The 20,976-nt window shown below is 40.2% G+C and overlaps 1 protein-coding gene across 1 annotated transcript; it reads left to right on the forward strand.

Annotated features, from left to right (window-relative positions):
- Positions 1 to 3,263: 3,263 nt before the first annotated feature.
- Positions 3,264 to 20,913, forward strand: LOC112228382 (ectonucleoside triphosphate diphosphohydrolase 3). The gene is made up of 10 exons (XM_024393656.2): positions 3,264 to 3,389; positions 5,383 to 5,502; positions 7,376 to 7,493; positions 9,398 to 9,557; positions 9,852 to 10,011; positions 13,018 to 13,248; positions 13,931 to 14,191; positions 14,308 to 14,418; positions 15,156 to 15,293; positions 19,238 to 20,913. Exons 2-10 carry the CDS (start codon positions 5,386 to 5,388, stop codon positions 19,427 to 19,429), a joined length of 1,488 nt encoding a protein of 495 aa, XP_024249424.1. The 5' UTR covers positions 3,264 to 3,389; positions 5,383 to 5,385; the 3' UTR covers positions 19,430 to 20,913.
- Positions 20,914 to 20,976: the final 63 nt, after the last annotated feature.

Raw genomic sequence — 20,976 nt, forward strand, 5'->3', positions numbered from 1 at the left:
TTTACTGTCACAGTGTAAGATGAGCACACACACACACACACCATCAATTTGCGTTGCTAACTGAATTAAAGTTCACGATCTAAAAGACTGATGTTCGCAGGAGCTATTGTTTGTGTGCAGAGCTATGAAGACAGAGAGCTTCAGTCATTATAGGAGATAGTGGAGTATTGCTAGCTTTCTTGCATCTTCCTCCTAAATCTAATTGTAAGGGGCTGCCTTTCCGCTTTCCTCAGACAAACGGGTGTCAGATCACACTCCCAGTAGCTAAAAATACCCCAGTAAATCTCTCTGCGTGATGAATCATAAATCAAATTCAGTTTGATCATCGGCCCTTGCTTTGTATTGTATTCAGCCTTGGACCACACACGAGTCTAGTGGATTTCAATGCAGGCAGCAGTAGTCTAGTTAGCTGTCTGTGTGGTACTTTCGACACTGCATACTGTTACTGTAGGCTATCAAAGGAAGCCTGCCCAGCCTGCCCTTCTGAGTGCTGTTTGAGGTTTATTTGTCCATTGATCTGGACAGCAGACTACAGCAGCATATGCAGTCACCCTGTCATGTGGTCTGTGCATTTCCCAGAAGATAAGCCCCACATCATAACGCAGTAAAGCTTCTCGGTTTTCCACAGAATGCTTCAAAATACCCTGTTATGGTGCATGTTCAACTGTTCGTGTGTGTGCTTGCGTGCAATGACATCCTCAACCTCAAGGCAATGCCTACTCACAATTGGTCCAAATCACACAATACACACCGATGATGTTATTGGAAAGACATCTTCCTTTATCATTTAACTACAAAACATAAAAATGCACCATTTTGACATGTTGATGTTCTGGTGGTGGTGGATATGATGAATATGAAGTTTAACAATTATTAAGTTTCCCTTTAACAATGTGAGGCTGCTCTCTGAATTCATGTATCATATCCTGCCATTGTGCCCTTGAGCAAGGCACTTAACCCCATCACAAAGTAATATAACTGCACTGTTAGTTAGGCTACTGTATAAAACACGTGGTCAACCCTCCATCAGGAGCGCTACTGGGTGTGCAGGCTTTTGATCCAACCCTGAAACACACCCGAGTCTGTTTTTCACGGTCCACATTAAGCAGATATTTTTTTTTATGCGATGTGTTAGCGGGGGGCTGTACCAACATTTCAGGTGAACTAAAAAAAGTATATACCAGCGTTGGCCAACCTTGCTCCACTGATCCCTGATCTACTGGGTGAGCAGACTTCTATTCCAGCTCAGCAATAGAACACTTGATTATCAACCCATTAGGTTCCATAAGTTGAATCATGTGTTGTAGTGCTGGGCTGGAACAGAAGCCTGCACACCCAGCAGACATCCTGGAGTAGGGTTGGCCTGCTCCAGTTGTAATAGGGTTATACATTGTGTGTCACTTTTAACTGTATACTGCATTTGGTAACATACACTCTTAGAATAAAAGTTGCTACCTAGAACCTAAAAGGGTTCTTCCGCTGTCCCCATAGGAGAACCCTTTGAAGAACCCTTTTTGGTTCCAGAACCATTTCCACAGAGGGTTCCACCTGGAACCAAAAAGGGTTCTACTATGGGGACAGCCGAAGAACCCTTTAGGAACCCTTTTCTCTAAGAGTGTAGGTATGCATATAACCCAGTATACAAGGATACCCTTAGTCTCTTGGGACATTCATTAGGACCTCATCTGAAGACAGGCTTTCATAGCTCTCCGCATCTGAGGACAGAAAACATCACAAAGAAACAGACTTCATTATGCAAAAATTAGACGGGCACTGTATATTATATTGCTATTATCTCTCTGTCCTAATAGTTTCCCTTACTAAGGACTGGAACTGGAGAATCTTTTCACAGTGTCCTCCCAGGAAATTACCTGCCGTATCCAGTAGCCAACTCTCTCCCTTTTCTGACAGTTGGAGCTGCAGTCCTTTCACCCTCTTCCATGGTCTCTACATGCATTTGAATCTTGTGATTTTACCTTACAATTCTAAGAACTTCAAGTTAGCTAGCTAATAGGAAGTTAGCTAGCTGATGATATTTCATTCACTTAGCTACACAGTAAAGTCAGCTAGCTAGCAGCTCATACACAGTGGCATATCTGTTTGCTTTGCCACACCAGTGGAACCTTTCCAGGTCAAAAAGGTTCCATGAGGAACCAATCTGAGAAGGGTCTTCAAGGAACCTCTGTGTAAAGGTACAAACCACAACATTTTGGTGATGGGAGAGGTTCAATTTTGAACCTTTTTAATAATATATTGTAGAGGTGGCAGCCTATCAGAAGATTGGAGGCATGGATTATTGGAGGCATGGATTATTGGAGGCATGGCTTTCAGATTGTTATTTTTGGCTACCCGTTAGAGTAAATGTCATATTAAGTTGTTACACTGCAAATTTCTATATACCTTGAATAATTATGCATATTCTTCCAATATAATATTAATATTTTAAGGTTGCTGATTACATATAGTCATAGAATGGTAACCATTCCAACTTTGGATTTGCATAAACTCTTGAGGAACTCGTACACCTCTGCAGGCCTCAATGAAGCTTCAAACCTGTCAGTGTTCAACCTTAACATATAATAACAATATAACAGAATAAATGAACAGATGAACAGGAATGTAATTTACTCTTAACGGGTGGCCCAAAAATATCTGTAAGCCACACCCCTAATAAGCCACGCCTCCAGTGCAGGAACCCCTCAACTAACCAAAGGTGCAAATATGAACAATTGACTAGCAATGGTTCCTTGAGGAACTCCAGGGGTTCCTTGAAGATCTCCAGGGTTCCTCGAGTCACCACAAATTCTAAGAGTATACTATACTGTATGTCAAATAGGTTGGGTTGATTCACTTACCTCACCTGTGTCGGAGGGTGAAACTAAACTTGCTACAGTGCACCCGATATTGGGTCAAATTCTAACTAATGTTCCAGACATTGTTTTCTTCACTGGGTTTCTGTAGAACTCTGCCTTGTGTTTAAACAATCAATCAATAAATGAAAGAAACACTTACCAAACACCCAATTGCAGTCAGTGTATGAGAGTGATCTACTGTAAATATTTAACTCTGGTCGTTATTGCAAAAGAGAATGTGTTCTCAGTGACTTACCTAGTTAAATAAAGGCTGTTGTGTGATAGATTATCTCTATTGTCTATTTCTCGTAATATAAATTAAACAAACATCCACCGTTTTCTTGATATTTGTCTTCTCAGATGGGAAGGGCCTCTGTTGGGTGTTGCTGGCCTGTGCTCGAGGCCCCTCCTTCTTGGAGTACAAGTCTCCTGGCCTGTTAGGCTGATCAATGAGGAATGAGGAGCTGTATTCTTCAGAACACTTACTTATGCTCTGCTGCTTCCAACTGACGAAGGAAGGTCAACACTCACTCTGAGGTAAGCTAACAGATCTACTCATTCATTCAGAAAAAGACCAGGGGGGATGTATTGTTATCTGCAGGGTAAGATACTGTGTGAGACTACTCATTCTGACCTTTCATATTTAAGCCGATCATTTTTCCTATCCGTTTTTTTGTGTATTGTAGTTAATTTGAGTAATTCATGAAGGTAATGTAATAACGATTCATTAATAATAACAATACGCTTTATTCCAATTTTGTATTGTCCTTTGAAGGAATACACCTTCAAACCATACTGTGTTAATTAAGCAAATGTTGAACTTTAAGAGATGAACAAAATTAACATGCTTGTTTAACTAGGTAAAGAGGTGCAGAAGGACAGGTTTTGTCTTATTCCAAGCACCACAGCAAGAAACACTGTCTTGGTGTGCATGTTCTCATGGAACTCTTTAACCGTAGCAAGTCATGTGCATAAAAACATTGCTGGTATTGTGCCTTGCCTTGGGGTGGAGAGTGCTCAGTAGAGACGGAGAGTAGTAAGGTGCTTGGGGCATAGTGCCAATAGGTTGGGGGAGGTCAACATCTCACCCTCAGACACTAAAAGAAACATGAGACATAGAAAGCAGCAGTATAATGCATTCTCACTGTTCCCAATGAAAGATTATTGGTTAGTTAACCTGCTGAATTCGATATGCATTCTGCTTCAGTATACACATTTCTCCATGTAAGAATGTGCAGGACAGTTAATACTCTGTGGTTTGTATTATTTCCATGTATGAAGATGAAGTGAATGAAACAACAACATGTTCTGTATCTTAATTCATTCAAATCAGTGATTATGTAAGCTCTTTCAAAGCAGGTAGGCCTAATGCTTTGTGACCTCGATTTTGTGTATACTCCATATGGTGTTTGAGGAAGTAAAATAATATATTTGTTGTTGGCTACTTTGTAGTCATCCTTGACATAAGGATGCAGTTACACCAGTGGTTACCAAGATGGTCCGAATTAAAAGGTCAGAGGTTAGGACTGTAACCTTATATGAAACTTCATGTCTTTCTGCAGGCAAAAACTTAAGAGTTGAGTGTTTTGGGGGGACAACATTACCACTGCACTACATTACATATCAGATCGCTATGCAATTAGAAAAGGTCTACAGCAGGGGTACTCAACTCTTACACTACGAGTTCCGGAGACTGCTGGTGTTCTGTTCTACCTGATCATTAATTGCAAGCACCTGGTATAAATCAGAAGGGAACAATGACAAAATACAGTGGAACTGGTTTTGAGATCCAGAGTTGAGTTTGAGGGGCCTACAGTATCCTTGTAAGAAAGAAAAACAGCCTTGTTGTTAATTTAACATTAGAAAACATCCCTTACAAGGTGTGAAAAACATTGGATTACCTCTGAGTCTGTGAAAGGCTTCAGCTCTGGAAATAGCTCCCACAGAGTCTGTCATCTCACAAATGACAACTGTGACCAGTGTGCTTGTTCAGAGAGATAAACAGAAACAGTCACTTTATGGCTAAACTAGACCACTGACAGTCCTGTAGCTGATGACACAGCGCCCATGTCCCAAATGGCATCCTACTCCCTGTATAGTGCACACATTTTGATCAGTGCCTATAGGGCTCTTGTCAAAAGTAGTGCACTATGTAGGGAATAGGGTGCCATTTGGGACATAAACAATAGGTGATGACACTGACACACAGAAGAAAGAGATACTGGTGATATAATTGCTGTATTTATCAGCAGTTGCAAGCATGTAATTACTGTGTCATAACGTTCTCAAAAAAAACAAAACAAAACAAAAAACAGACAGTTTATTTAGCTTATCAACCAGCTTATTATTAGAATCAGGTGTGCTAGATTATAGGGTTGGTGCCGAAACCTACAGGATGGTATAGCGCTCCAGGAATAGGGTTCAGCACCCCTGCTTATTGCATTGGGGTTTGTTCAGTCTGTGTAAGGCCTGGACAACATGATAAATGTCAAATGTCAATGGCTAAAACATGCTGTCCTCTGCCCTACAGGAAATGGCAGGCAAGTTTTGGACATATCTAGCTTTCTTCTTTCTCCTGGCTAGTCTGGCTGTCATCATTACTATGTCCCTGATCCAGGGTCATAAGCGTGTCTTTGAGTCACGTCTGAAGGTAAAAACAACAAACACATTCCTGATCCTTCTCTTCTCAAATAGCTGTATTGACAGTGTAAAGCATTTGCTAAATGACTAAAAATGTAAATTAATTACCTAGTATTTACCCAGACATCAAGACAATCATCAAAAACAGAAGGTGACAGATCAGACTGGGTCTCTACAGCCTGTTTAGGAGTCAGGCCAAACTACAGTGAATGGGGGCAGTTAGCATAGATGGCATTATAAAGACCAGGGTGGTTTGTATTCATGGCAGGTTGGTGTTAGGGAAACATTTGCTGCGAGTGGGACACACTCGAAAGGAAGGGCGAAGAGACACTTGACTAGTTGACTTGATACAGCTTTGGGTAACAGGGTTAATACATGATTTCCTATTAATCAAAAGATGACCAATGTTTCATAACTCTGTGAAATGAATCAATCACCTTTAGTCAGCACACCAGGTCTATATAAGAGAAGGGAAAACTATCTTCAACTCTGCAGGAACTGAGACTCTGAGGTTGGTTCAAATAGTATTTGTTTTCTTTCCAAAAATTTTTAGCTGGGCTTTATTTCATCTCGCTTGACGCAATGGAATGGTACTAATGGAAGTAGTACACAAAAGTGCAAAACCTGCCCATCTACCACTCCAGGACAGGCTCAAACAAACACTCAAAGATAGCAAATACTTGGCCTTTTTGAATCCATGTCTGGGTCTGGAATGTGTATTATTGCTGCCTTTATATTTTTTTTATTAGGATCCCCATTATCCAACACCAATGGCAACAGCTAGTCTTACTGGGGCCTGACACATAACATTTACAATTTACATACATTTAAAAACAATAACATGTAGTGTGGGCATGTGTTTGCATCTATCAGTACATGTCAGTACATACACACAAAAAATACACACAATCAGTCCTTTTGGACAGACGTAAGGACAAACTTGAACCAGAATCTAGTTCCAGAGGGCAGAGCAATACATTTCTATGGATTTGTCTTCATGCCTGAGTGAGTGTTTCCTGTGTTTACAGAGTAGCTGCATTTTTTATGTATTTACATTCTGTCCCTGTTCTCAGCTTTATGGAAGTAATATTCACACCATAATGGAGTGCAATCATTGTGCTTCTAGTCAATCAGGAATGGAGTGCAATCATTGTGCTTCTAGTCAATCAGGAACGGAGTGCAATCATTGTGCTTCTAGTCAATCAGGAACAGAGTGCAATAACTATGTGATAATAATGAGGTATTTGATGGACTGTACTTTAGGGGATAGTGGTTGTTTACCATAACATACATTATTGCCTTTCATTATACAACGATTATGTGCGTGCCACTGCATCATTTCATCATCTAATAGAATCCTCCTACTGTTGGACAGCAATAAAGAGTATTTTTTAGCTCTATCAATTGACTTTGACCTGTTTCGTTGTATGAGTGAAGTAATCCTGCAGCAGGAGGATTTGATCATTCAAAAAAAGAAAATCTGATCATTTCTAACTGGAAATGAGTTTTGATAGGCTAGAGTAGGCTATAGTTTAGGTGTAGCCTATGGTTGCATTTCGGATACACTTGTATATCATAGTAGAGATCAATATCTATCTTGTGTTATTGAGCTATATAAAACAAAGGTTGTGTATGGCTGCATTTTAGATATATTTCTGTACATTTGAATGGTGCAGCAGTAGGACCTAAGGTAGTAAGACATTTATTCTGTCTGGTTCTTTAGCTTTTGAGCGAGCGAGAGAGAAAGAGAACTGTGGGTTTTCAGTGAATTAATAGCAAGGCTCATCTGCAACAACAAAGTGATCAAATGAAGATAAAACATCTGTATATGAACTAGCATCTTGGATATGTAGTGTGATTTCCCTGCTCTCCTCTATATGCAGTATGGCATAGTAATCGACTCAGGCTCCTCCCGTTCTACTATGTATCTGTATCAATGGCCAGCCGAGAAGCAAAATAACACTGGAGTGGTGAGCCAGACACTCAGATGCATGGTCGCTGGTGAGTCTGCATGTTTTTTACATTTTATTTTATTGGCCCAACCCTCTTCAGAGAACTAAAGAAATGTTTTATTTTCACAGCTATTTTGTGAAATAGACATTTTACATATATGCACAGTATTACAAAAACAGAAATATATGTTTGGGATAAACACATTAAATGTGGATACATAGTACTGAGACATATCTGGTGTACATGATAGTGTTTTCGGTCCTAACTATTCTAGAGCATCAGCTTTTAATCCCACCCTTCAGCTACTTTCAGCCCAACCCACCTAGTACACCACCCTCTCTTGATTTCAATGTGACATATATTTTTCAACTGTGCTGTGATGTCTTACATCAATTCTGAACCTTTCCAATCGCATAGTATCCACAAATTGTAAGTTAAAGATGAATATATTTGCTGAGAGTATTATTATATTGCTGATATATTGACTTTTGCTTTCCAAATCGTCCAATGGTACAATTTGTAGGGTTAATTTTAGATGAATGTTGTTATTTTTCAGCCTCTCCTGAACCTGTGACCCCAACAAGCTACATGGGGGCAAAACCAGAATAAATTATCGAATGATTATGTCTCTTCGCAGTTAAATCTGCAGAGCTGAGATGGTTGTATGCCTCATATACTGTATACTGTCTAACATTATGCAGCAAGAATGCTGTATAATAATTTACATTTAAAAACGGAGTCTGTATGTTCATATTGAGATGCAGTGTCACTGGTGAGTCTGCATCGTAATGTGATGAACCTGACACATTCTCACACAGGTCACAATCTTGTCCTCATATTTTTTAAATTGTATTTTACCCCCTTTTTCTCCCCAATTTCGATCTTGTCTTATCGCTGCTACTCCCCAATGGGATCGGGAGGCAAAGGTTGAGTCATGCATCCTCTGAAACATGACCCGCCAAACCGCGCTTCTTAACACCTGCCCGCTTAACTCGGAAGCTAGCTGCAGGAAACACTGTACAACTAATGACCAAGGTCAGCCTGCCTGGCCTGCCAGAGCGTGATGAGACAACTAAAGCCCCCCCAGCCAAACTCTCCCCTAACCTGGACGACGCTGGGCCAATTGTGCTCCACCTTATGGGACTCCCGATCACGGCCAGTTGTGACACAGCCTGGGATCAAACCCAGGTCTGTAGTGACACCTCTGGCACTGTGATGCAGAGCCATAGACCGCTGCGCCACTCGGGATGACCTTGTACTTATCCTTTTTATGAAGATGCCATAATACATTACATTTTGGAAAAGGACTTGCATGTGAAATGCACTTATCATCCTACAGCCTTTCAGTACTGTATGTCATACTCCTTTTATATACTATGTTGAAGGGCATTTCCGCCACTTTCCAACCTCATATTCATCATCTCCAGCACCAACAAGTGTCTTAATATGTGAAAAAAAGCGTGTTTCTATGATATGTGGTTAAAAAGGTAAGAAGAAAGGTCCTAAAACAACGCTTCTCTGTGACATCACAAGGTAGGATGAAAAGTTTAAAAAACAGCGATTTTCAAAACCAGCAACCTAAGTTTCTAGACCATAGAGGGTCTTTTCTTGCTCCCACGTCACTGCGAACCTCATAGTGTTTGAAAATAACAGTTTTTAAAAAAACTTTTGATGATGTCATCAGGTAGAACTTTTTAACTTTATATTTTTTTCTACAAAACATGTCCTGCTTTCACAAATGTTGAAACTGGTCTTGTGCTGGAGATAATGAAAATTAGGTTGAAAAGTGGTGGAGTTGCCCCTTAAGCACATGGTTTAAAAGCACTATACATTTAATCCAGTGTTGTATAGTGATGCAGACTTGCTAGCTACAGTATCTAGTGCATCAATTGCTTGTGACTTTGAGAACAAGTATTGTATGACTCTGAGCTCAGTCTGATTTGATTCCCTAGGCCCTGGTATCTCGGATATGTTAGCTGACAATGCACAGGACCAACAGTCCTGGGCGTCGATCAGAGAATGTATGAACAACATCACAAAAATCGTCCCCGCAGACCAACACAATTCAACCATCCTCTACCTTGGGGCAACTGCTGGGATGAGACTGCTACAGTGAGTTGTGGGTTTGTCTTCCTCCAGTGTGAGCGTACCTCACCAATCTTCTAGGTATGGAGTCCTTTACAGTCTATCTGGCTGACCTATCTCTGTTGTTGCACTTCTGGGAATGGATCCATGGTAGATACAGAAGTAGACGTGTGCATGCGCACACATGCACACATACTGATCCCACACACAGAATACTAATAGGTTTTACACCATATTAAATCAACCTACTGTTATTGACCTCTACATTCTCTACTGGAGATAATATACAACCTCAAAATGTATCTCTCTCTTGATTACAAGTTCACAGAATGAAACTAAATCCAATGAGATCTTAAAGAACCTGCAGAACTACCTCCAATCTCTGCCGTTTAACTTCCAAAACGCCTCCATCATGTCAGGGGACGAGGAGGGGCTGTACGGCTGGATCACCGTCAACTATCTGATGGGAAACTTCCTGGAGGTACATTACAATTTTACATTAACTTCAAAACCTTTACAATAACTTTAGAATTACCTAAATATCTTGTAGGCATACAGTGGGGCAAAAAAAGTATTTAGTCAGCCACCAATTGTGCAAGTTCTCCCACTTAAAAAGATGAGAGAGGCCTGTAATTTTCATCATAGGTACACTTCAACTATGACAGACAAAATTAGATTTATTTTCTCCAGAAATTCACATTGTAGGATTTTTTATGAATTTATTTGCAAACTATGGTGGAAAATAAGTATTTGGTCAATAACAAAAGTTTATCTCAATACTTTGTTATATACCCTTTGTTGGCAATGACAGAGGTCGAACGTTTTCTGTAAGTCTTCACAAGGTTTTCACACACTGTTGCTGGTATTTTGTCCCATTCCTCCATGCAGTTCTCCTCTAGAACAGTGATGTTTTGGGGCTGTTGCTGGGCAACACGGACTTTCAACTCCCTCCTAAGATTTTCTATGGGGTTGAGATCTGGAGACTGGCTAAGCCACGCCAGGACCTTGAAATGCTTCTTACGAAGCCACTCCTTCGTTGCCAGGGCGGTGTGTTTGGGATCATTGTCTTGCTGAAAGACCCAGCCACGTTTCATCTTCAATGCCCTTGCCGATGGAAGGAGGTTTTCACTCAAAATCTCACGATGCATGGCCCCATTCATTCTTTCCTTTACACGGATCAGTCGTCCTGGTCCCTTTGCAGAAAAACAGCCCCAAAGCATGATGTTCCCACCCCCATGCTTCACAGTAGGTATCGATCCAACTCAGCATTCTTTGTCCTCCAAACACGACGAGTTGAGTTTTTGCCAAAAAGTTATATTTTGGTTTCATCTGACCATATGACATTCTCCCAATCTTCTTCTGGATCATCCAAATGCTCTCTAGCAAACTTCAGACGGGCCTGGACATGTACTGGCTTAAGCAGGGGGACACGTCTGGCACTGCAGGATTTGAGTCCCTGGCGGCGTAGTGTGTTACTGATGGTAGGCTTTGTTACTTTGGTCCCAGCTCTCTGCAGGTCATTCTCTAGGTCCCCCGTGTGGTTCTGGGATTTTTGCTCACCGTTCTTGTGATCATTTTGACCCCACGGTGTGAGATCTTGCGTGGAGCCCCAGATCGAGGGAGATTATCAGTGGTCTTGTATGTCTTCCATTTCCTAATAATTGCTCCCACAGTTGATTTCTTCAAAGCAAGCTGATTACCTATTGCAGATTCAGTCTTCCCAGCCTGGTGCAGGTCTACAATTTTGTTTCTGATGTCCTTTGACAGCTCTTTGGTCTTGGCCATAGTGGAATTTGGAGTGTGACTGTTTGTGGTTGTGGACAGGTGTCTTTTATACTGCTAACAAGTTCAAACAGGTGCCATTAATACAGGTAACGAGTGGAGGACAGAGGAGCCTCTTAAAGAAGAAGTTACAGGTCTGTGAGAGTCAGAAATCTTGCTTGTTTGTAGGTGACCAAATACTTATTTTCCACCATAACTTGCAAATAAATTCATTAAAAATCCTACAATGTGATTTTCTGGATTTGTTTTTCCCCTTTTGTCTGTCATAGTTGAAGTGTACCTATGATGAAAATTACAGGCCTCTCTCATCGTTTTAAGTGGGAGAACTTGCACAATTGGTGGCTGACTAAATACTTTTTTGCCCCACTGTATGTATATGTACTGATGTGTGGGTAACTGTCAGTAATGTGTGTAAGTGTATGTAGGAACCATTTTTGGTTCTATTGTCCTTATTTAAAATGTGTGTCGTTCAGATTGTGGTTTATATCAGTGTAATAATTATATGGAAAGTGGAAATCAAAACTGGATGGTTTTGAAGGAAAATATATATTTAAAATAAATATATATATATACATATATATATATATATACATATATATATATATATGGAGGGATTGGAAATGATGCAGACAATTATTTCCAATCCCCCACATATTTTTTCTTGTTTTTAAAATATATTTTCCTTCTTTATTATTTGACCATAACCCTACCACCCCTCCCCTGATTGAAGTTAACTCATGGACAACAATACTTAGGCTCCTACTTCCAGCTTATACATACCATATACATTTTATGGACACGGTACAGTTTACATCAGTTGCCTTTTATTTGATACATTTTTTACCCTTCAGCTACCCTCAACCCCTCATTTATTTCTGAAAAACATCCAGTTTTGATTTCTATTTGCAATTTTTTCTTTAACTGCGCTGTGATGCTTCACAAAAGTTCTGAACCTTACTATTCTCAATTTCTATAGATTGTAAATTAAAAATGATTTAAAAACATGAATAGTTCTATTATATTATTGATCGAATGACCATGGCTTTCCATGTCACCCAGCAGTGCTTTTAGCAGAGTTAGCTTTCGGTAAATGTGGTGATTTTTCAGACATTCCTGAACCTGCGACCAAATACAAGCTATATGTGCAGTACCAAAACAAGTGACCTAATTAATCTGTCTCCTTGCAGCAAAATCTGCAGAACTGGGATGGTTGTATCCCCAATCCATTAAATTGGTTGCAAGGATTTTGTATAATCATTTAAATGGAAAAACTCAAAGTTTTGAATCCGGTGTTGTTTTGTATACCAGTTAATAAACCATGTGCTATGGAATCAGCACATCAAACATCTCTTCCCATCTACTTTGCAACCTGTATGGTGCAGCTGTCATTTTTTGTCCTTAAATAGAACTGGTATATTTTTTTTATTGATCCAAAAATGTTTTGACCAACTTTGGTCTTCAATGCAGGGCCGACAGACAAGTTCCTTAGCCTCTACAATGCTTAAAATAAGACTGTTTTGCGGCTCTATATTGAACCTTTTTGAGGGCCATGCATGAAGCGAGCCGTTGAACCCTTCAATATTTATTCTAGCAGTGTAGGGTTTTTATCTGAATGAATTTATCACAATAGAGTACAGTTCTTATCACTGTGTTTCATAAAGATCCTAATTGATTTGAAAATATCAATCTATCCTCTGGTTTGTAGAGAAACATATGGAACATGTGGGTGCGGCCTGCCGGAGGGAAGATGGTGGGCTCCATGGATCTAGGAGGGGCGTCCACCCAGATAGCGTTCACCCTCCCAGATCCCAACGCCCAGGGAACAGACATCATGCGGGTCTCCCTCTATGGCTACGAATACAACATCTACACTCACAGCTTCTTGTGTTATGGGAAGAACGAGGCAGAGAAGAGAGTCCTTGCTGCTTTAGTGAAGGTACTGTGTAAAGGGAATTTGGGTTTACTTCAAATAGTATTTGTTTTCTTCCAAATACCTGATTGGAGTGCGAAACGGGCGGGGACTATTCCAAGCAGTAAAGTAGTTGAAAGAAAATAAATACTATTTGAACCCAGAATCTGTTAGGATGTCATCCCTCACATTCATTCCTGGCAGCATTGTCAACATGATGATGATGCTGCTGCTTTTATACTTAGCTAAGTGTTGTTTTTTGTGTAATTAATGCAATCCCTCTGGCTAAGTCCACAAAACCCATTAATATCTAATTACCACACCCTATGAAATCTGAGGACACCTCATTACCTTGACACTTTACTGTCTCTCGGAGATGAGGCAAAGTGCATTATGGTATTAACCGTATTGATCTGTCCATTTCTATATGGTTTGCTTTGCAAGCTTGGTCGAAAAGTGTCTGTTTTGCTAGGATGGTAGATAATGCATGCACAACTGAAGACAGCCATTTTGAGGAGACAACAATGTAAATAGTGGTCCCACTTTACTTATAGTAGTTCTTATACCTGTGTAGCCTAGTAACGCTGTAATTACTACAGTAGACAAGAGGTTCAAGCTCAGCTATTGATCCTTTGGATTCCTTCTTCTTGAATGTTCAAGTGACATACCTTAAATACTTTTACTGTGCTCTCTTTGTCTCACTGATCAGAACTCTGAGAACGCTACACATGTGACCAACCCCTGCTTCAATCTTGGTTACAACATGACTGTGTCGGCTGAGTCCATCTTTGGGACTGAGTGCATAAAAACGCCTGCCGACTATGACCCCAAGCAGATGATCACCCTGAAGGGGTCATCAGACAACGGAGCCTGTAGGGACGTGGTGAAATCCATATTTGACCTGACCTGCACGAAGAACTGTTCCTTTGACGCAGTCTACCAACCATCCGTGGGACCCGGGGACTTTCTGGTACACGCGTACACGCACACAGACAGACAGACATACTGTATATATAGGGCATATTTTGCAGTTATCCATAAAATATTGTGTCTGTCTGAGCTCCTAACGTGTGTTCCATCCCTCAGGCCTATGCTGGGTTCTTCTACACTGCTCAGGCTGTTGGGCTGAAAGGTATTTCACAACTGGACCAGTGGAACTCCTCTACCTGGGAATTCTGCTCCTGGGACTGGCCCACCGTGAGTCCATGTTGTTGTTGTAGTTGTTGAGGTTTTTGTTGTTGGTGGTGGAGGTCACTCTGCTCCATGGACTGGACCCCTGGGAGTCCTTTAGACTGCCAGCTACTGACGTAGGATCTTAATTTGAGCCAGTGTGCTACAGCAGGAAAATAATCCTGCAGCAACAGGAAATGTGAATTATTATGTGGATTATAATTAATGGTATTTTTTGTAGGGGATTATACTTTTTTCGTTAGGGCAAATCAAGTCTGACATTTCAAAACTAGAATACACTACAAGTTTCTCAGCAACAAAAGAGTGATCATATTAAGATCCTACATCTGTGCAGCAATTTTCACATTTATAGCTGTGACAGAGAAAGGGAAGAGCTTGACATTAGCTAAAATAGGGGTAAGCATAGAAGTAAAATATGAGTAAATAGATGTTCTATTTAATGATGTGGGGTAAGCTTACTCCACCTGAGAAAGAGTGGCCATGCATTCCACTGTACTGTACCATCTGAGGTTAATTTATGAGGACCTTTCCTGGGTGCTGTTTTACATGGAACTTCATACAGACAACAGAGACATATTTTGTAAGATGGGTGCTGTCCAACAATTATCAAGGTTATTGCAATTATTAGATGGTTATTGTACTATTAGAAATGTATCAGAAGAAATTATTAGAAAATTGCCTCAACACATGGAAAATGTAATGGATAGACAAATGGAATGTTGTTTTTTTTCCTTCTTTTTTAGCTCACGCTAAAAAAGGGCTGGATAGCTGAAAAATACAGAAAGTCCTACTGCTATTCAGCACATTACGTCCAGACATTACTTGTAAATGGCTACAAGTTCAATAAAGACACTTGGAAACACATTGACTTCCAAAAACAGGTAAGTGTGGCAGAATACAACCAGGTACCTTGGAGGATCCAAACACATGCTTCCAAATGAAACGCATGTTTTTATGGTCATATACTGTACTGCAAAAAGAGAAACCAATATAAATGGTGGGTATACTTTCATTAACAGAGGTCAAGATCTTGACAAGGATGCGGCTAGAATCGTTTCCTATGCCCCCAGGAAATGGAACTTGTGATGGAAGTCCAGACTGGAACTTCCAGCTGAAGTCTTTGCCTGTTAGACTCAATGAAGTGTAACATGAAGTTTTTCTTTCAAAATCAAAGCACAACACAGACTGGTTACAGTAGCTTGTTTGACATGATGAAAAATGGGGGATTTGTCCCAGAATGACGATTCTCTGTTTTTCATTCTTACAAACAAGCGAGCTACTGTCTCTCTGTCCTTTGTGTTTTGGGTGTCAGGAGAAATTGATGCCCTTTGTCCCATCATCAGAGGGGGTTGAAAGGCATGATTTCTTCAGTGGAAGAAAAGACAGATTTTAGAGTCATTTTCCCCCTGGGGGGCATAGTTTGCCTCAATTATTTATAAACGGCAATTACTCTTCTAACTTGTAATGTTCATTATTCATTGTTGTCTTTCAGCCTTTTCCAATAGACTATTGATGTTAAAAAAAGAAGGCAGGTCGCCCTTGATACAAGTCAGTATTCCAAGTCCATCCATGTCTGATGATGTTGGGAGACGATGTGGAAACCGGCCAGTAGGGGCAACAGTGAGCGCTGTTATCTTCAATTAGGTTTAGGTTTTGCTAGGGCGTTGTTGACAGGATGGCGGATGGGCATAAGCATCTATAACTTCGAAATTTGATGTTTGAGAAACATGGATGAACGTCTAATTCTGATGTGAGACTGTGAGAGCTTGTAGCAAAAAAATATATGATAGAGGATGCCAGAATTGGGAAAAGGGTCAGGATTTCTGAACTCCAAATCGACCACTAGTCCCTACTCTCCTGCCACTCATGTAGATCAGAGAGGATTTGATAGGTGGAAGTAGTAAGGAGATATTTCCACCTAGCCAATCAGAAGGTAATATGAAGATATTGACCTAATTTTTACACTGTATCCATCCAATCCTATCAGATCTAATGTAGTGCCTAAGATGTAAGGGCTATGTGACCATTTGGAATTGAGCAATAATCTTTTTTAAGTCTGTTTGTCCCATAAATTTTAGGCTGAGGTGGGGTGATGGGGTGATGAAGATAGGGGTTTATATGTGTGGCAGTAAGCATTTGAGATTTTGCAAAGATAGGTTTAAATTTCCTCAACTACATAAACCGAGGCAATGCATTCCATGACTATTGGGATCTGTAGATAAATAAGGAGAACAGATCAGTTGTGCTGAACCGTCTGGGGTTAATTTATGAGGACCTCAGGTAGCCTAGTGGTTAGAGTATTGGGCCAGTAACCGGAAAGTTGCTGGATTGAATCCCAAAGCTGACAAGGTAAAAATCTGTCATTCTGCCCCTGAGCAAGGCAGTTAACCCACTGTTCCCCGGGCGCCGAAGACGCGAATGCCGATTAAGGCAGGCCCCTGCACCTCTCTGATTCAGAGGGGTTGGGTTAAATAAGGAAGACACATTTCAGTTGAATACATTCAGTTGGATAACTGACTAGGTATCCCCCTTCCCCTGTCTTGTCTGTCCCCTAGGTAGGAGACAGTGGTATTCAAAGGTGGGATTACCAAATTTAAAACGTTTTTAAAATTAAGAGTACATACTATTTTATTGGACAATATACAAACATTTTTATGAAAGATAATTTGAAAACTACAATTTTATTGAATAAATGTGTTTATTGCTTCTCTTCATTTTTATAAGAGAGCTGAACATTTCAAGAATTGAAGGTTATTTGTTTATGTGAAAATCAAAAAGTACCAATTTTAAGGTTGTATTATTAGATTTCTAACTAAAAAAATGGGGCACCCAGAAATTCCTTGTTCCGTTTCCGGAACTTAATCGAGAAGCTGACCAAGGAATTTAGTTTTGGGTTAACCAAGATTAGGGTGTAGGGCAGGGCAGATTATGATTAGGGTGTAGGGCAGGGCAGACTAAACTGGGGCCCGTGGGCCAACGTTTGGTTTGGCCCGCCAGAATAATTTTTTAAGCTTAGTCAGAGTTAGAAAAGTAGAATACACAAGGTGCAATTTCGAAATTTGGTAGTGCATTAGCAGTCTACAGTTCTACTTGTAATCATCACCAAATTAACAACCAGGCACACAGGGCATGTTCCCTGGAGCCCTGACCTCTCGGGGGCCCCCATTGATTTTGTTAGTTACTCAGAAAACATATGAACATGGCATAAGTCATGGCAAAATGTGTGGAACTGCAGGAAATTCGCTTTAAAACTGCAACAAAAAACACTTCATGGCAAAATGTGTAGAATTGCAGGATATTCTCCTTTGAAACTGCAACATTTTCTCAACGTCCTATGGAAACATGAATAGAATTGCATGAAAATTGTTTTAAAACTGCCACATTTTCTCTACACCTATTTCAAATGTGTAGAATTGCAAAGAATTTACTTTACCACTGAAAAAAATAAATAACTACCAAGAGGGGTGGCACTAAAATGTTTTGCCCACTAGGTGGGTGGGCCTCCCAACCAAATGTCGATTAGGGCCCCCAAAATGGCGCTTCTGCCTGATGTCTTCCTGAAGGTTCCAATACCTTTCTGATGCATTTCTGTTACTTCCTGCTGAAAATACAAATTGTTACACCTTCCTATTTTCAAGTTATGAGCCTTATGAACATATAGACCGTTTCTGTGCCACAACGGTTGCATTTTGTCATCGATCTTTAATACTGGTAATAAGAATGTGTTGATAGGTGTCAAATATATTGCTACAATTTGATTAATGCTTGAAGTGTGATTTTATGATTGCTTACTGAAAAGTTGTTGTTTAAATACCCTAAAAAGCTATAAATACCCTAAAAAGCTATAAATACCCTAAAAAGCTACCTTTAATTTTTCTAAATAGATAATGTCTATTTGTTCAGCCTGTGGCCCATCACTCAGATTATATTTTGGCCCACCAAGCCCAAAAGTTTGATCACCCCTGGTGTAGGGGCTATGGTGTAAGGCAGGGGTCCTCAAACATTTTTGGTCTGTAATCCCTTTTTGATATCAATAAAATGTTCGCCACCCCAACATGCAAAAAAAGTGATGTAGTCAACGGCCAACATTAACTTTTTAAATAGGTGCTATGACAGTTTATTACAAATCAGTCTGACAGAACTTCAATCTGAAGAAAGTATAGTTTGAAGTGGTTGAATTGCATCAGAAAGGTATTGGGAGGTTCAGAAGATCCTCAGGCAATAATATTGTATGATCTTCGGTGTAGAAAATAACACATAATTGATGTTCTTTCCCCTCCCCCCCACTATGATTTAGTCTTGTCCACTCTGTTCTAATGAGGCTTGTGGACATTGTGGAGGGAAACAGACACATACATGTTCCTGAGAGTCTCATCTTTCAGTGATGGGGTCATAGTATTTTGTTCAAACAGTTAACAAGTTAAAACAGCTTAAACAGTTCAAAAGATAGAGCCACATTTGTAGGCAGAAAACAGAAACCCCGTTGTTTATTACAACCACATCTAGCGGCTACCAGAAGTTACTGACACAATAAATCAAGCGACCCCGGTTTAGTTTCACTCGCGACCCCATTTTCAAATCAGGAGACCCCTAGTTTGGGAAACACATGTCTGTTTTAAGTGAGTCTGTCTGTCTTCAAACTGTCTTGTCAATCCTCTACTGTGTGGTGTGCCCCCTAGAGGTCGGCAGAGGGGCGCCGGGTAAAATGACCCAAGTGAAAAAGTCTGGGAACCCCTATTCGCAGGTATAGGGGCTTGTGGTCAATAGTCTGTTTTAAGTGAGTGTCTGTCTGTCTCTCCTCACGCTGTCTCTCTGTCCCCTCCAGGTACATAACACAAGTATAGGCTGGAGTCTGGGCTACATGCTACATACATCTAACATGATCCCTGCTGAGGCCAAGCTGGTGCGTCTGCCCATGGCCAACTCTGTGTTCAGTGGCCTCCTCTTCCTCTTCACCGCCCTCACCATCGTCAGTGTCATGTTTCTGATCATCAAGGCTGTGCGTGCCTGCTACTGACCCCCACTAGAGGGCAGAGTGTTCAAATTACAGTTACACCTAGGGTTGCAAAATTACAGTAACTTTCTCAAAATGTGTTTTTTCCAGAAATCCAGGTTGGAAGATTCCTGGAATCAGGAGGGAATGAGCAGGAAATCTGGGAATCCTCCAACTTGGATTTCTAGAAAACCTTGGAATTTTGGGAAAGATACAGCAGTTTTTCATCCATAGTTACACCTGATGGAGGAAAGTGCTTCTGGTCCCACCCAGACACAGTTACAGCAGGCAACAATAGAACATGGATAGGAGGAAGGTATTATCACCAGATATTATCATCATCAGTTAAAGAGATTTAACAGGATCTTAAAGCCCACATGCAGTCTTATTCATTTTATTTTTTAAATCAACACTATAAGTCTAATAAATCACTGTGTGTTTATTTCATGAAAATAACTCCAAATATATTTGCTATTATTTATTTTCCTGAGCCTCCTTTTGCCATTGAAATGCTCAGTCTGATCGTGTGGGTGTGTTGATACAAATGTAAATATATTTACATACACATCCCTGATTGGCAGATAGGATCGTCTAGACTCTAGACTAGAGCCTACCCCGCTTACCCCTTCAAAGTAGGATGAAACATATGCAAATAAAAGTTGACTGGTCATTGGTCAAAATAATCAGATTGTGATGTCATACTGTGGGCCAAAAACTCCCTCCCACCTAAACAGTGTTGTTTTGACCTCATAGTGTAGAAATATAATTTTTTAAAAGGGGGAAATCACGTTTTGACTGCACTGCCCCTTTAAGCACTTACAAAAGCATAACATATTGTACAAATTGAAATTCGTAACATATCATATGCATTGCAGGGGAATAAAAAAAATCATTTTGCAAGAGGTATCATATCATACAAAAGGGATACAATTGTACACAATTGTGCAACATTTTCGGGGTATTTTGGGGTACTTTGAAAACTACTGGCTGAAATTATACAAAACATAATAATGTATCTTAAGCTGTCAAAAGGATCTCCATTCCATGTGTTTGAGTGTTTTCAGTGAGAAGATACACTTGAGGGTCAGTAATGCATTATAAGATCTTGTTCGGTGCTTTAGGCTCATCCCAAACAGACGAATGAGACAATTCTAAGAGATTCAGTGACTTCAAACGCTCAATTGGTCTTTAAAGTATGATAAAAGAGAACTATTAATTGCATAATGAACTGCTGAGCAAAAATGATCGCCGTTTGCACTAAGTCATCAGCTATACAGTACTGGAGATCAGGAGGTTGAATTAAGGTTGAAGGTAGCATGGTAAACACCTGAAATGACTAAAATCTCTTTATTACATATTTTGCTGGATGGCATGGCATTGTCGGTTATCTACCTCCGAGATCTTGCATGTTTCTCGTCTGATGTACTATATCAGCAAATCCTTGTCATGCGGTCATTTTTTGTTGGTTGAATGTTCCATATTAACAATAAACTGAACATTACCCATGATGTTATCATCTCTAGACTCCAGCTAGTTATATCTGTTTCCTTCCTCCTTTTTTTATTTTACCT

Source organism: Oncorhynchus tshawytscha, linkage group LG03 (genome assembly GCF_018296145.1).
Source record: "Oncorhynchus tshawytscha isolate Ot180627B linkage group LG03, Otsh_v2.0, whole genome shotgun sequence".
NCBI classification, from domain to species: domain Eukaryota; kingdom Metazoa; phylum Chordata; class Actinopteri; order Salmoniformes; family Salmonidae; genus Oncorhynchus; species Oncorhynchus tshawytscha.

Coding starts and splice junctions, on each gene's coding strand:
- LOC112228382 (XM_024393656.2), top strand. CDS start 5,386: ATGGCAGGCAAGTTTTGGACATATCTAGCTTTCTTCTTTCTCCTGGCT. Junction 14,419..15,155: donor GCTCCTGGGACTGGCCCACC/GTGAGTCCATGT, acceptor CTTCTTTTTTAG/CTCACGCTAAAAAAGGGCTG. Junction 15,294..19,237: donor ACATTGACTTCCAAAAACAG/GTAAGTGTGGCA, acceptor TGTCCCCTCCAG/GTACATAACACAAGTATAGG.